This window comes from Anabas testudineus, chromosome 4 (assembly GCF_900324465.2).
Source record: "Anabas testudineus chromosome 4, fAnaTes1.2, whole genome shotgun sequence".
NCBI lineage: Eukaryota > Metazoa > Chordata > Actinopteri > Anabantiformes > Anabantidae > Anabas > Anabas testudineus.
In genome coordinates, this window is record NC_046613.1 from 11,821,161 (window position 1) to 11,834,521 (window position 13,361).

General features: G+C 42.8%; 1 protein-coding gene across 1 annotated transcript; it reads right to left on the reverse strand.

The window, feature by feature from the left end:
• Positions 1 to 1,242: 1,242 nt before the first annotated feature.
• On the reverse strand, positions 1,243 to 7,704 carry LOC113152820 (C2 calcium-dependent domain-containing protein 4C). Its single transcript, XM_026346279.1, has 2 exons — positions 7,463 to 7,704; positions 1,243 to 6,767 (listed from the first exon to the last, which is right to left on the reverse strand). The coding sequence occupies exon 2, from the start codon at positions 6,709 to 6,711 to the stop codon at positions 5,452 to 5,454; it is 1,260 nt and encodes a 419-aa protein (XP_026202064.1). The 5' UTR covers positions 6,712 to 6,767; positions 7,463 to 7,704; the 3' UTR covers positions 1,243 to 5,451.
• Between the last annotated feature and the right edge of the window lie 5,657 nt (positions 7,705 to 13,361).

Here is a 13,361-nt window from a genome sequence, read left to right on the forward strand (position 1 = left end):
GCAGCCAAAGATGGGGGAGGGAGGAGGCACCAGTGCTGCTCTCCAGACTGAAAATGCTGTTTACAGAAAGCCAAAGGAGATTCTTGAGGACACATGGACGTTATTATCCTGTCAGTTACCAGTAACCTTTCCTCTTTTACTTATTCTGTGCAGACTAAATGTCTGGATAGTTAACTCTCAGTTAAAACACTGGGTTTCCAGCTCCATTGATGTATTTATTCAGGTTAGCTTAGTTTTTCTGTTTTAAAAGTCTGTGATATTTTAATGCAACATGAAAATAATCAAACTGATGATTACAAGATGTTATATGATAAAATGTCTTTTAAAAGATACAGTATATTAATTCTTGTCAAACAAGTTTTGTTTTGTTTTGACAGATACAGCTTCCACCACTGTCAGAAACTCAGAAACAAATGAAAACCATTGTTTGGAACATTCAGTATCAGCTAGTGATGCAATGAGTGTGAACAAAACAGGTAAAAATAATAATTAAACACTAAATCAGGGACGGCAACTGCAAATTAATTAATGGAGATAAAATTAAGTGATTTTATTGCACCTATTGAAGCAACAATGTCTAAATCAGTTTCTCTTGTCTCGGGACTTAACAACTCGATAGGACGCTGCTCAGCTGTGAAAGTTATTACTGGTGTGTTTGTTTGACTTTTACTGGTCTCAATTTACTACTGATACTGACAGCGTGCATTTCTGTGTTTTTTTACTTCTTTACCTTCTCAATCAGCTTTTGTTGCTGATTTAAAGGCTAAAACAAGCTCAACACAGTCTGTAGAGTAGAATTATACAGTCTTCTTGGAAAATATTCTCTATGATACAAACTTTATATATGACTTAGATATGTTTAGAACGTGTATAGTATAAAATCTTCTCAGTACTATAATTGAAACAGCTGCACAGTATCTGCACATAAGTTTTAATTTGAGAGCTGCTTATAAAACATGGGCTGATTTCTTCTGATCAGTTTATCATGATAAATATATTTTTTCTACTGGATTACAGCATTATTGAAATGTATTAATTAAAAAAAACTGAAATACCTTTTAAACAGTGTTTTATATTTCATTTTGGAAGTTAATCAAACTTTTAAATCAAAAACCTTCAGTTCTGTACACATGCAAAAGCAATGCTTGGTACTTCGAATGAAAAGACATGTTGTACAAAACTTTAACTTAATTCTACAAATTAACTACAAGTCAAAAACGACGAAAGCAGAGAGACTGTGGAACTTTTGCTTTAATTAAAATATTTCACACCCATTGACAGTAACAGAACAGCTGTTGGTGGCTGTGGGATCACAGTATAAAAGGATCTATCTGCTGAGGCCAAAACACAACGAGAACAGCAACAGCACTTCTATTTTTTATATCTAAGGCTGAAGAGAAAATAAAGATTTCAGTGTCAAGTAGCGGACCGGCACTTGTTTCATGTTTCAGAGAGAACCTGTTAAGACAGGAAGACTTCAGAGACACTTCAGCATATGTACAGTATATTAAAAGACATAATATCATTACTGCCAATAATAAAAAACAAAAACAATATCAAACGGCTCACACACACTCACAGGGAATGACGTCTTCCTTAATTTTAAATATTAGTAAAACTATTTTGTCCTTTACTTAATTCAACAGAAACTGAGCGCAGGGATATAAAGACTAATTTTCACCTCAACAATAGACTGAAAATGGGAAAATTTATTATTTCAATTCTGTGGATCAAATTAAAGTTAGAGCTTACTGAAAAATGGCCAAATGACCGTGTCGTTACTCCAGGAGTTCAACACCAGTGTCAGAATGAAATATCCAGACAGATGGATTAGTATCACTTGGTACGCAGATTCATGGTCCTCAGAGGACAAATCCTGATGAATGTGGTCAAACGTACCACAGAATTCACTTTAAAGGAACAGTTCACCTTTGTGAACAGCCCAATTAACTGCACTCTGTACCTCAGAACACATTGTATTTATCAGTTAGCTTTAACAATGTTGGTAGATGTGTTTTTGAACTTTTCAGGAAGGCTAACTAGTGAGTTAAAAGGCCAGTTTTAGTGTTGGTTTTTGTCTGTATGCTTAGTTAAACTAATCATCTCCTTCTTGTTCTGCCTTATTACGTTACACTTGGTAAGTAAATAAGTGTATTGGAAATAATTCAGAAGATCTCTCGTCCATGGCAGCAGAAAAACATATTTGTTTTTCAGATAAAATGTGTGATTGATAACTATTAGTCCAGGAGGTGTTTCTTATTTCACAGGTTTTAAGCTGTAAGAAACAATTTTAACAACATTTGAACCCAGCAAAGACAGAAGTCAGGAAAAACTTATCCATTCAAGAATAAGACACATTCAGAGGTGTTTTCATACGACAATTTCTGTTGATTGCAATTGATTTAATAATTTGCAGAAAACCAATCTGTGATGAGGTCACAGTTTGACTGAGGACAGCACAGCCCGCCAGGCAGAAGTGTTGAGATAATTGTTTTGTATTGTTTTTTTTGCCCTGCATATAAATGCCATTAAATGATAAGCCACATGAAAACAGCCAGAGCAATTCATTAAAACAGGACTCAGTCAAACACTTCACGCGTATTTCAGGTGTATTATTATAAATATTGGTGTCAGCAGGAAATACTTATTTAGACCCACCACTGCACGATAAAACCCACTGAGTATAAGAACTGACACTAATGACATATTTTAGTCATGCTTCAAGGAACGTCTGGTATCAACAGGGTTGAGTACAATTCAGGAAGTCTGAGTAAAACTACAATTAGTCTACGAGCAGGCACTGTATGTTTGCACACCAAGTATACAACAGGGATTACAACAGATCACAGAATTTCACAGGAAGCTGTGTCACTGTATATAAAGGAGCATATCGATAGCGGTGCTACAGGTGAGCTACAAACACCAGGTGAGAGTAATCCTCGCAGACTTAAACTGAAGCTTTGGGACAGCGTGTAAGGAACCTCAGTAAATTGCATCATGCTGTCGCCTCTGACTTCTCTCTCTGTAGTCCCCCCCCTCCTCCCCTGTCGAGCCCTCCAAACTGCAATCACACGTAATTTCTCCTAATTCCTCAGAAGGATAGCAGAGGATACCGACAGTGGGGCGAGTGCTGCTGTCTGTGTCAACACATGTCATATTGTTTTTCCGTGTTTCTTTCTCGGCATCTCCGCCTCCCTCCCCTGGGCTTCAGTAAAGACGTATTTAAAATGCTTCTCAACAGCACTTTTCACTTGCTGGTGCATAATTGGCATATCACTGACGATTGTAGAAACGAGTACATGTGTCGTTATGTACAGTACAAATCCAACACACATATTGAGTCATTACAAACTATTCAAATACATTTTACAAAATACTACATCGTATGTACTACCTTTGGACAAAATGTTGCACTAACCAAAATACTCTCTTGCTCTCTCTCTCTCACACACACACACACACACACACACACGTCAGGCTAAGGCTTTAGGGTTTCAGAAAACTTGAAGCACGTCATGCAAACACCAGTTTGTCACTGACATATTGATGCCATGCAGCTGGTGCTGTGACACCTATGCTCTGTTCTTCTCATATGAGACATTTAATACACACACATGCACACAGTTACTGTATCTGTCCGCTGCCGATACTGAGACTAAGGCAACAGCTTGGTTGCATAAACTGATAACTGTTCAATTCTGTTTCATTGACTGACGTAAGTGTAGCTTTCAATAACAATGTTTCTTGTGTGCTATCAAAATGAACCAGAGATCAGTTCAATGTGCAGGTGAAGTGCTTTGTCACAGCCACATGATCCTGTGAAGCGTTGACCTTATTATTTTATTATTTAACATGATCAACTGAAGCATTTTGTGACTGCACTTTTGGGGAACAAGCGATCCTGAGGGACTCGGGTGAAGCAGAGTGGAAAAAAATGTTTGAAAGATTTTTTTTTTTTTAATGTGGCTGCGTGACTGACTGCACAGTTGAAATGTTCTCTGTTCCTGGATTCCCAGTGTTGACAGTCTGCGCAGAATAATACTGAGCCGATGCCAAGCGCTTTGAATGCAGAGTGAAGTTGTTGCCGCGCCTCTTTGGCGTTGGCCTGTTGCCTAGTTGCACAAGATTTAGTCGAGGTGCCCGTGTTGGATGAGGCATGTCCAACATGCTGCAGCTGGACACTCCACGTTCATGAGGCTGAAGACGTTTCATCAACCTCATTTACATATCAAACACGTGAAAGTACTTTCTCATATAGCGTGCAAAAATGTTTTGCTCCATCTACCACATTCATTAAATCAGTGAGCTGGGTTTTCCCACAGTTAAGGAAATAACGTGCTTTACAGACATTAAAAATCCAGGTAGGCCAAGTCATGTCTGACTAATTGAATTCTAAGTGAAGATGTGAAGACATCTGCCAAGTGCAGTAAGAATAGTCCTATAAATAGATAAATACTAAATAATAGTCCTACCTATTTTGAGACACGCTAGTTTCAAGATTGATCTACGAGAGTTTCAGAAAGACAACTTGTGGTTTAAAATATTCCTTCTGCAGCTGCTGATTTTAGAAAAAGGGAAAAATAAACTTTACTAGTGGTGATCTAAAATATTAAATATGTTGTTTCGTGAGGAAGCAAATACATTCAACCTGTTTGAAACACTGAATGGAAACATCCATTTTGTGTGTGTCTAACTTACAGACAACAGATCATTCGGTAGCTCACAAGTGTTTGATCACCAAGACCGACACAACCTGACGCTCTCGGGATCAGGTTGTGTCGGTCTTAGGGTTCATCCTTACTTGCATTACAGTTCTATTTTTAATGTGAATGTAAATGTGACTATTATCACTGCTCTGTCCCTCGCCATCCGCTGTAGGAGGTGGATCATGGCAACTGGGATCAAAGGGTCATTTGCACATCAGTGCCACTTCAAAGCCTGCACTGATTCACAAAAGCATCTGGGTGCTGAGCACACATGTAGCTAATGTAAAAACCACATCCTGCGCTGCTGTGGACTGGCATCACATTACAATGATAAAAAACCATGTAGACAAGGACGCCGAGGCCAGCGGATGCACAGGTGTGGTCAGACCTGTGTGAGGAGGCGTCCATAAGAAATAATAATAATAATAATAATAATAATAAACCTTTTCATGTCAAATTCATCTGCTGCCAGGAACATAAACCAAGTAAACACACAACAGAAGTGCTACAAATCTGCCATCCAGGCCGCTTACATCAAGAGATGTTCATGGACACATTAGTAAAGACTCTTTCTTCAAGGGGATCTGGTTCTTCGTGGACACACCATGTGTCTGTTTAGGTTTTCATAACTTATTTCATCTGTAGAATAAAAAGGGCAGATTGTGTAGAAACCAGTGCAAACGTATTATTTCACTTCCAGTCAGGATCCTTGGATTTTGCCTCCTTTGGCCTCGGTTTCCAGACTTTAGAGGCCTGAGAGCAGCTTGTTGAGAGGCACCTCTCGCTCCCCCAGCAGGGTGTCCCTCTTCAGGCTGGTGCCCTTGTTCACCACCTTGAACTTCACCGACAGGTTCTTCACCTGCACCGAGCTTATGGAGTCGAAGAAGAAGTCCTCGTTGAAGACCGGGTTCCGGCTGTTCTTGATGATGTTGCTCCTCTGCTTCTGCAGCTTCCCGGGGTTCAGGTACACGGACACGCAGCAGTTGATGCTCTTGATGTCGACGTGCTTGTCGTAGAGACTCTCCGCCGCCAGGACGCGGATGAGCAGGCGGGAGGTGCTGGAGTCGTAGTTGGCGCTGATTCTCACCACGCCGCCCTTGTGCAGGTTGATGGTGTGCTCCCGGTGGAGGCCGTGCTCCGAGGCCCCTGCGCCGCCGTGGAAGGAGGGGACGTGGAGCCGCCGCTGGATGTTGGGACTGGGCTCGGCCGAGCTGCACTCGTCGGTGGAGAGGGAGCTGTGGCGAGCCAGCGTCCGCTTGGCCTTCACCACCTTGGCCTGGGTCTCATGGGTGAAGATCTTGAGCAGGGAGGCAGATCGGGAGAGCAGGGGGGAGCTGAAGGGGGAGGACTCCGCGGAGGAGCAGGTGTCACTCTCTCCGCCGCTGAAGTATCTGTAAGGATTCATGTGAGAGGCGCTGAAGTCAGCCGGGTTCAGGTGGTTTCCTCCTTCGCTGCTTCTCCCCGCGGTCCTCCTCTGGGTGTTCGGGGAGGTGATGGGGCTGGTTAGCTCGCAGTGGAACAGTGACTCTTTACGCCGGGTGTGGGGGCTCTCCTTCAACGTGGCAAACCCGTAGGATGTCTGCGTTTTGGGTACGTAAGGCAGGGACATGGCGGTCTGAGACTGCGGGTCTGCGTTGGTGTCTCCAGCCACGACATCATCAGCACTCTCGATCTGTATGATGTGTCGGTTCGCTGCTCTCAGCAGGCTCTTGGTGTCTCCTGCGATCTTAGCCACCAGACGGGGACTTCTCGGGCTGCTGATCTTCCTCCCGCTGCCGATGGTCTGCTCTGAAGTGGATGGTTGCAGCCCCTCTTTGGGTTTCACAGCGGGGACCTCAGGCTCTGGGGGGCAGCTCACTAGTTTCGGAGGAATAAAAAAGTCTGGGATCTTGTCGGGGGTGAGGACGTTGCTGTAGGCCGGGGCCACACTTTTCTTGTCCCCGTTCTCCCCCTGTCGCAGCACACCGGTCTCCACCGAGCCTCGGATCTTCTCCAGGACCCACATGGTCCCACCGGACAGTGGGGTGTGTGGGCGCGCCGAGCAGGTGCACTCAGGTGTGTCTGCAATCATAAACACACGGGAGGAGATGTAAATGATGAGAGGAGGGTTGGAGGGACTCGACAGACGCGTCTGATGAGCAGACACAACCCCAAAAATAGAAAAAAGATAAATACTGAATAAACATAAAGACAGAGCTGCTGTCCCTGAGTGATATGAAGCAAAAGCTCCTACAAAGACAGGTTAATGATACTATTACTGAGGTTCGTACGTGTTAGTACACGACACCTGGCTGAAATAAAGATCTTTAACGTGACAAATGATACAACATGAACACGAAGTAGAGTCAGGAGACAGGAGAGAACAGATGAACAATTTCTATTACTTTCAAAGGACCACATTTAAAGTCTCATTCTTTATTTAAGCATCAGTCGACACTGGTTTCAGTTGAACTATCAGTGCTACAACCTCCAAGGAAACAACAGAGCCGTTATTTAAACGAGATATTAAGTCAGAAACTAACTTTTGCAGTAGCTATTTAGTACATTTGTGTGGCTAAGATGAATAATCTAAGGACAGATCGTCTCTCTGGACTTTTTCAGCGGACACACATTCTCCTCCACAGGTGCGAGATCAGCCGTCCTCTCCCTTTACGCACCAGTCCGCTTTACAACACCTCTTCCATTGACTGTTGCCTTAACATCCGGGACAACGCAGTGCTCTCATCTGCATCAAATATCACAAATAACATACTTACAGTCCTGGGGAAAACGAAACACTCCTCTTTGTCCAGCGGCGCCGTCAGTAACAGGTGTTTCCTCCTGTGCGCTCTGCAGCGCGGCTCCGTGCCCTCAGACGCTCTCGGCTCCGGGACTATCGTGGTGCGTTTTATAGACGACACAGAGCTGCAGCTGACCAATAAGATCAAACTGCACGTTTCCGTGTTTCCCAGTAGAACCAGCTAGAAACATACTGGTTCTGTTGCCGAGGCAGAGGAATCTAACAGGTGGGTTAAAAACAGGTTTAACCAGGACAGCCACTGCGCTCTGAGCTGAATAAACGTGATGCTTCCTGCTTTATGAGTGTAAAGATAAAGATTCCAGTCACTCTGCTTCTCTCACCGTGGTTTCTAATGTCAGTGATATAAAAGTGGGGGCTGACTGATTTACTTAGTTTCCTCATCATTCATTTTCACTTTGACAACACATATTAATTTCAACCCAAGGACATAAAGATGAAGCCCCCTTCAACCCTGAACCTTACAGCAGCCTTTTCCCCCTTCTTGTCTGTTTCTGTCTGTCTTCAGGTTTAAAGCAACTGATCAGTTTCCCTGGAAACTTTGCTATGGCAACAAATACATTTGTCTGTCTAAAATAGAAAAAGGCCCCACTGACTTCATTGATCTGCAGGACAAAAAAAAAAAATAAATCACTTTGTTTGTCCAGATTGCTGGTTTAGAGTCAAGTGCCATGTAACTGTGGACTGAGAAGGGCACTGATCGTGTGCACAGAGGCAATGGCAACACTGCACTGACCTGACAGAGAGGAATGTGGAGACGAGCAGGTCTCTGTCGCAGTGAGTGGAAACAGCTGATTAACAAACATTTAAGGTGAATGTGTGTCAGCGCTGCCTCAGATGGAAAATGAGACGAGCGCAGTTGTTCTGGATGGGTTTGCCCTTCTTGTCACAGCTAATTGGGAGCTCTGCAGTAAATGAGCTGTTGAATATAACTTCAATTTGAATCTCAGCCTCATTTAAAGCCAATAAAAACTCAAGACATCGACAGGGAAAAGCACAGTGATGGGATTTTATAGTTCATTTATTGTCTTCGTAGGCCATTAATTATCTAGTGTATATTCTCTGTATCAGTGGTTTTAAGTCTCATTTAGGCCTATATGTTCTCCAAACTACACAAACAATGGTAACAAAAATAAAAAGAGCTGTTGAAATGAGGCTGAACCAGTGCATAAAAAATGTCCATTATCTAAAATGATTATCATTCTGTCCATTAACTAACGCGTTAATCGACCAATCAGTTCAACAACACAGTTCATTACACAACCTTCATTCTTATTCCAGCGTAAAAAAAAGGGGCTACTTTATATATCAAACACAAATGGGGGGAGAAAAATCAAGGATTAAACAGTTTATTCAAATGGAAGCAGTATCTGCTGGGATATCTAAATGTCATAGCACTCGGTGAACAACTCCAGGCTCAGACTGTTGGCTGCTTCCTTTTACAAAATAATGAGATCAATACAGAAGCGTCTGAGAATCTTCAGCTTTGAGACGAGAGCCGGCTACAGCCCGAGAAAAGGTTAATGTGTCTGTTCTGAGCTCATTAAAGGGTCGGACCATCAGACATCTCTGTCTCTTTGAAAATGCGAGGAACACCTTATCTGTTGCAAACCCACAAGTGAGCAGCACAGATTTGACTCACGGCGGCTGAGGGAGTCAGGCCAAAAGATGTTTCACCACTGTGGAGCAACGTCTACCCTGCTGATGTCAAATTGCCTTCCTGGAGGGACAGGAAGGAGGAGTTAGGGTCGGTGTGCTGAAGCGAGGCTGTCAGAGTGTACAGAGGCTGAACAAAAGCGCAGCAGGCGGTCTGGTGTACCTCCAGGTATGCTCACTTGTTCCTGTGTATACACATTGACTTTCAGCATGGATTAGGGTTTTTTAACACATGGTTACTCATTATGGCTGCACAGGGACGTAAAACTAGGCCTGAACTGTCACAGGGTCCCTTTTATTGTTGCTATCTGCCAAGCTGCTTCCACCTTCCACACAACTTCTGTTGCCTTGGAGACATCTCATATCGTGACATATGGATCAATCCCTTCCTCTCTCACCGACCAACTCTCCCTCTCCTCTCGCATTTCTCCAGCTCTCCACTCAGCTCACCTGGTTTGTTCATTCCTCAGGCCGACCCAGACACACACAAACACACACACACACAGTCGCACAGGGCTGATTCCTCGCCACAGGGAGCCTGGAGATCAGTGCCAGGCTACCAGCTGGAGTAACACATGTGACTCGCGGTCATAGTGTGACACTACCCAGAGAGTGCTTGCAGGTTGTAACATCTGGCTCTGATCTGGCAGTCAGGTTTATGCCCTGCAGTTTAACCAGAGTGTTATCCTTTCTGAACAAAAACACTGTGCGGCGTATGAAAAGAAACCACAGAGAGAGAGAAGCAATTCTGCAAATGCCAGGACCATTTGAGTGAGCTACCTTTTCTGGTCCGCCAAACTGGCATTTGGATTGGACACACGCAGGGCAAAAGGTCAGACCTGTCGCCACAGGAAACAAATTTGATGGACTCTGCAGAAAAGACGGTATATCTCTGCAGGAGGGGGGACTAATGGGATGACCTAGGAGCTTAGGGGAATATGGGTAATAGCATTCAAGAAAAAGAACAACGATTGGTGAACGCTGGTCTGAAAGCATACAGCATATTGATCTCTATTTTTGTTGGGAGAAACTTCTTTTACAGCGTCTCACTGATGGATGATTTTCATTTCAACTACCAGATCCCAGATAGTTTGGGTGGGTCAACGTTACCAGGAAGAAATGAAAACATGGAGATAATAAACCGTATAACTCATGTGCAGAAACGTCACATAAGGGCACGGCGTGCGAGTTATCCTGGCAGTCTATTTACAGAGTCGCAGTGGGTGATGAGAAAAGTGGAAATAACCAGAAAGTACTTTGGCACTTTGATGTGAGAAGGCGAAATATATGACTCATATTACTCTTTATTTCGGTGTGTGTGTGTGTGTGTGTAGATGGCAGCGCTGCGAAGTGGAGAACACACTGCAGGATTCAACTTGTGGTTCTGCTCGAAGAACCACAGATGTTTTAGCTAAGAAAACAAAACACACACGCACTTCATTAGACTTGAAAATAAAAAAACCCCACAAACTTCTATACATATTTATATTATAAGTGATTGTTTTAACTCTTATCTTTGTAGTCATGCAGACTCTGTGCTCACCACTGACAGAAGTTCAACTACAAACAAGCTGCTGCTGCCCTCTAGAGGATTCATGTGGTCACATTTGAAAAATTTGGTGCAACTGTTGAGAAGAGGAGAGTGTCCGGACATGTTTTAAGTACCAGTCTCCCTGATTGAGCTCGACTGCAGGGCACAGATCTTATCAGTTTCACCCCTCACACAAAAAAACAGGTCAAAACAGCTTCAGGCTTGAGGGGGAAGTGTGTTTAAAGGTCCATAAATCTGCAACACAATGTGTTAATGCTGCAGGAAAACACGGTAAACTGGTGGATTTAAGAGTGCTGTAACATAAAGAGCTATTCACAAAAAGGAGAGTTTATCAATTAGAGCTGCACTTTAAGTCTTTGCATTTACGGCATTCAAGGGACAACAAACACTCTCACCTCATTTTCCGTCTTCGCTTTAATTTCTAAAGGCATCTGGAAAAAAATAGGAGACAGGAGCCTTGTTTACTTTTTTAAAACTTTCTGTGTGTGAATATTTAAGGCCGACAAAAAAGAGGAGCATCAGTGCTAAAAGCAATTTGTCAGTTTAAGTTTATTTAGTGTGTAAAAAGTGTGTTAATGTAATGTATAAGATAATGCTGTCCAGCGTTTCATTTACTTTTTCCACCTTCACTCTATATATGAGTGGCTGTGTTCAATAAAATCTCAACAGTTTGTGTTTTATCAGCTTAGAAATATTGTGTTTGTGTCTATTTGTAACTTTGGTGATCATCAAACCATATTTCATGACCACTTATGCAGGAAACCAGGAAATTGCAGTGCCACTCGGTGCCATTACTGTTTCTTGTTGACTGTTTTCTTATTTTTTGCTTTCTGCATAGCCTGAGTTTGCAAAAAAGCGAGTAGTTCCAGGATTTAGCATTAAATTCCAGTTATACTATCACGTTTATGTATTGTTTCTTGCATCACTGTCTCCTTTTCCTTTCATTCTGTAGGATACTGCACAATGTATCTTGTAAAGATGTTATGAACAATTCAAACATTCTGTTTTTCAGTAGTAGCTTCTTCTTCTTCTTCTTCTTTTCCTTTTGGCTGTTTTTCACCACAGCGAATCATCTTCCTCCATTTAACCCTGTCCTCTGCATCCTCTTCTCTCACACTAACTAACTTCATGTCTCTACATCCATAAATCTTCTCTTTGGTTGTTCTCTAGACCTCCTGCCTGACAGCTTCAACCTCAGCACCTGTTTACTGATTCACCATCTCTTCTCGAAACTTGTCCAAACCACCTCAATGTGGCCTCTCTGACTTTATCTCCAGCTCTGTTTTCAGAAACACTTCCATACCTCCACAGATATGTCATCAGGACCAGCTGCCTTTCCACTCTTACTAATCTTTGCTACTTCACCTCTTCTACTCGTCGTTCTCTTTCATTTTCCTCATTCATCAACTCTTCAAAGTACTCCTCCCATCTTCCCATCACACTCCTGGCACCTCTCAGTACATTTCCATCCTTCCCATCTCTGTCCCCTGCCTTGCCAACCTGTACAAATCCACCTCTCCCTCCTCACTGTCCAAGTCCTCATGTGCCCTTTGTTTGGTCTTCGCCACCTCTACCTTCACCTTATGCTGTATCTCCCTGTACTCCTGTCTACTCTCTTCAGTCCTCTACGTTCCACTTCTTCTTAGTTAACCTCCTTCACTGTATACACACCTAGACGTCCTAATCCCACCAACAAGTCTCCTTGTCCACTTTCCACTTCCCTGATGCCACATGAAGTACCCTCCTACCTGTCTCCCTGATCACATCAGCTGTAGTTGTGCAGTCATCTGAAAACATTCCTGACCACCCAGAGCCTGTCTCACCTCCTCCCTGAAAACTACACACCATTCTTCCTTTTTCACCTTCGACCACTTCGTCCTCTGCCCCGCTTTAGTCCTTTGCATCTTTCTTTCCACCATAGTCATTTTACAGACCCCCATCCAGTGTTGTCTGGCTACACTCCTAACAATACTTTGCAGTCACCGGTCTCGAGATGTAGTCCACCTGAGCGCCTCTCCCTCTGCTCTTATACAGTATGTTCCTGCCTTTCTGGAAGAAAGTATTCACTACAGCCATTTCCATCCTTTTTGCAAAGTCTACCACACTTCTGTTCTCTTTACCAACATGTGCATTGAAATCTGCACCAATCACCACTCTCTTACCTCTGGACATGCTCTGTATCACATCATCTAACTCACTCCAGAATTTCTCCATGACTTCTAACTCACACCCTGCCTGTGGGACATAACCACAAACAACGTTGAACATCGCACCTTCAATCATTTCCAGCTTCAGTAATATAACAATTAAAATGTAAGAGATTTTTAAAAAGATTTACAACACTTCTGCTGATCAACTAATTCCTTACTAATGTCAGCACTAGGTGCTAGGCTTTTTAAATTTTAATATTTCAATTTGCATTTACAGTAATGCACAACAGCACACTGTATTTTTAAACTTTAAATGCCTCCAAAAATTGATTTGCATTTATTTCATGCTAAGCAGGACTAACAGAAGACCTCACAAAACATACAGAGATGTCTTACCATGGTATCTTCCCAGACTTAACATTTCCTAGAGTCACAAAGGGAACAGAAGAAAATGAAATATAAACGTTCAATTAGAGATAGCATTTCGTGAATTCCTACTT

What these genes read in the sequence shown, in the direction of transcription:
- LOC113152820 (XM_026346279.1), bottom strand. Translation starts at nt 6,711, where the DNA reads ATGTGGGTCCTGGAGAAGATCCGAGGCTCGGTGGAGACCGGTGTGCTG.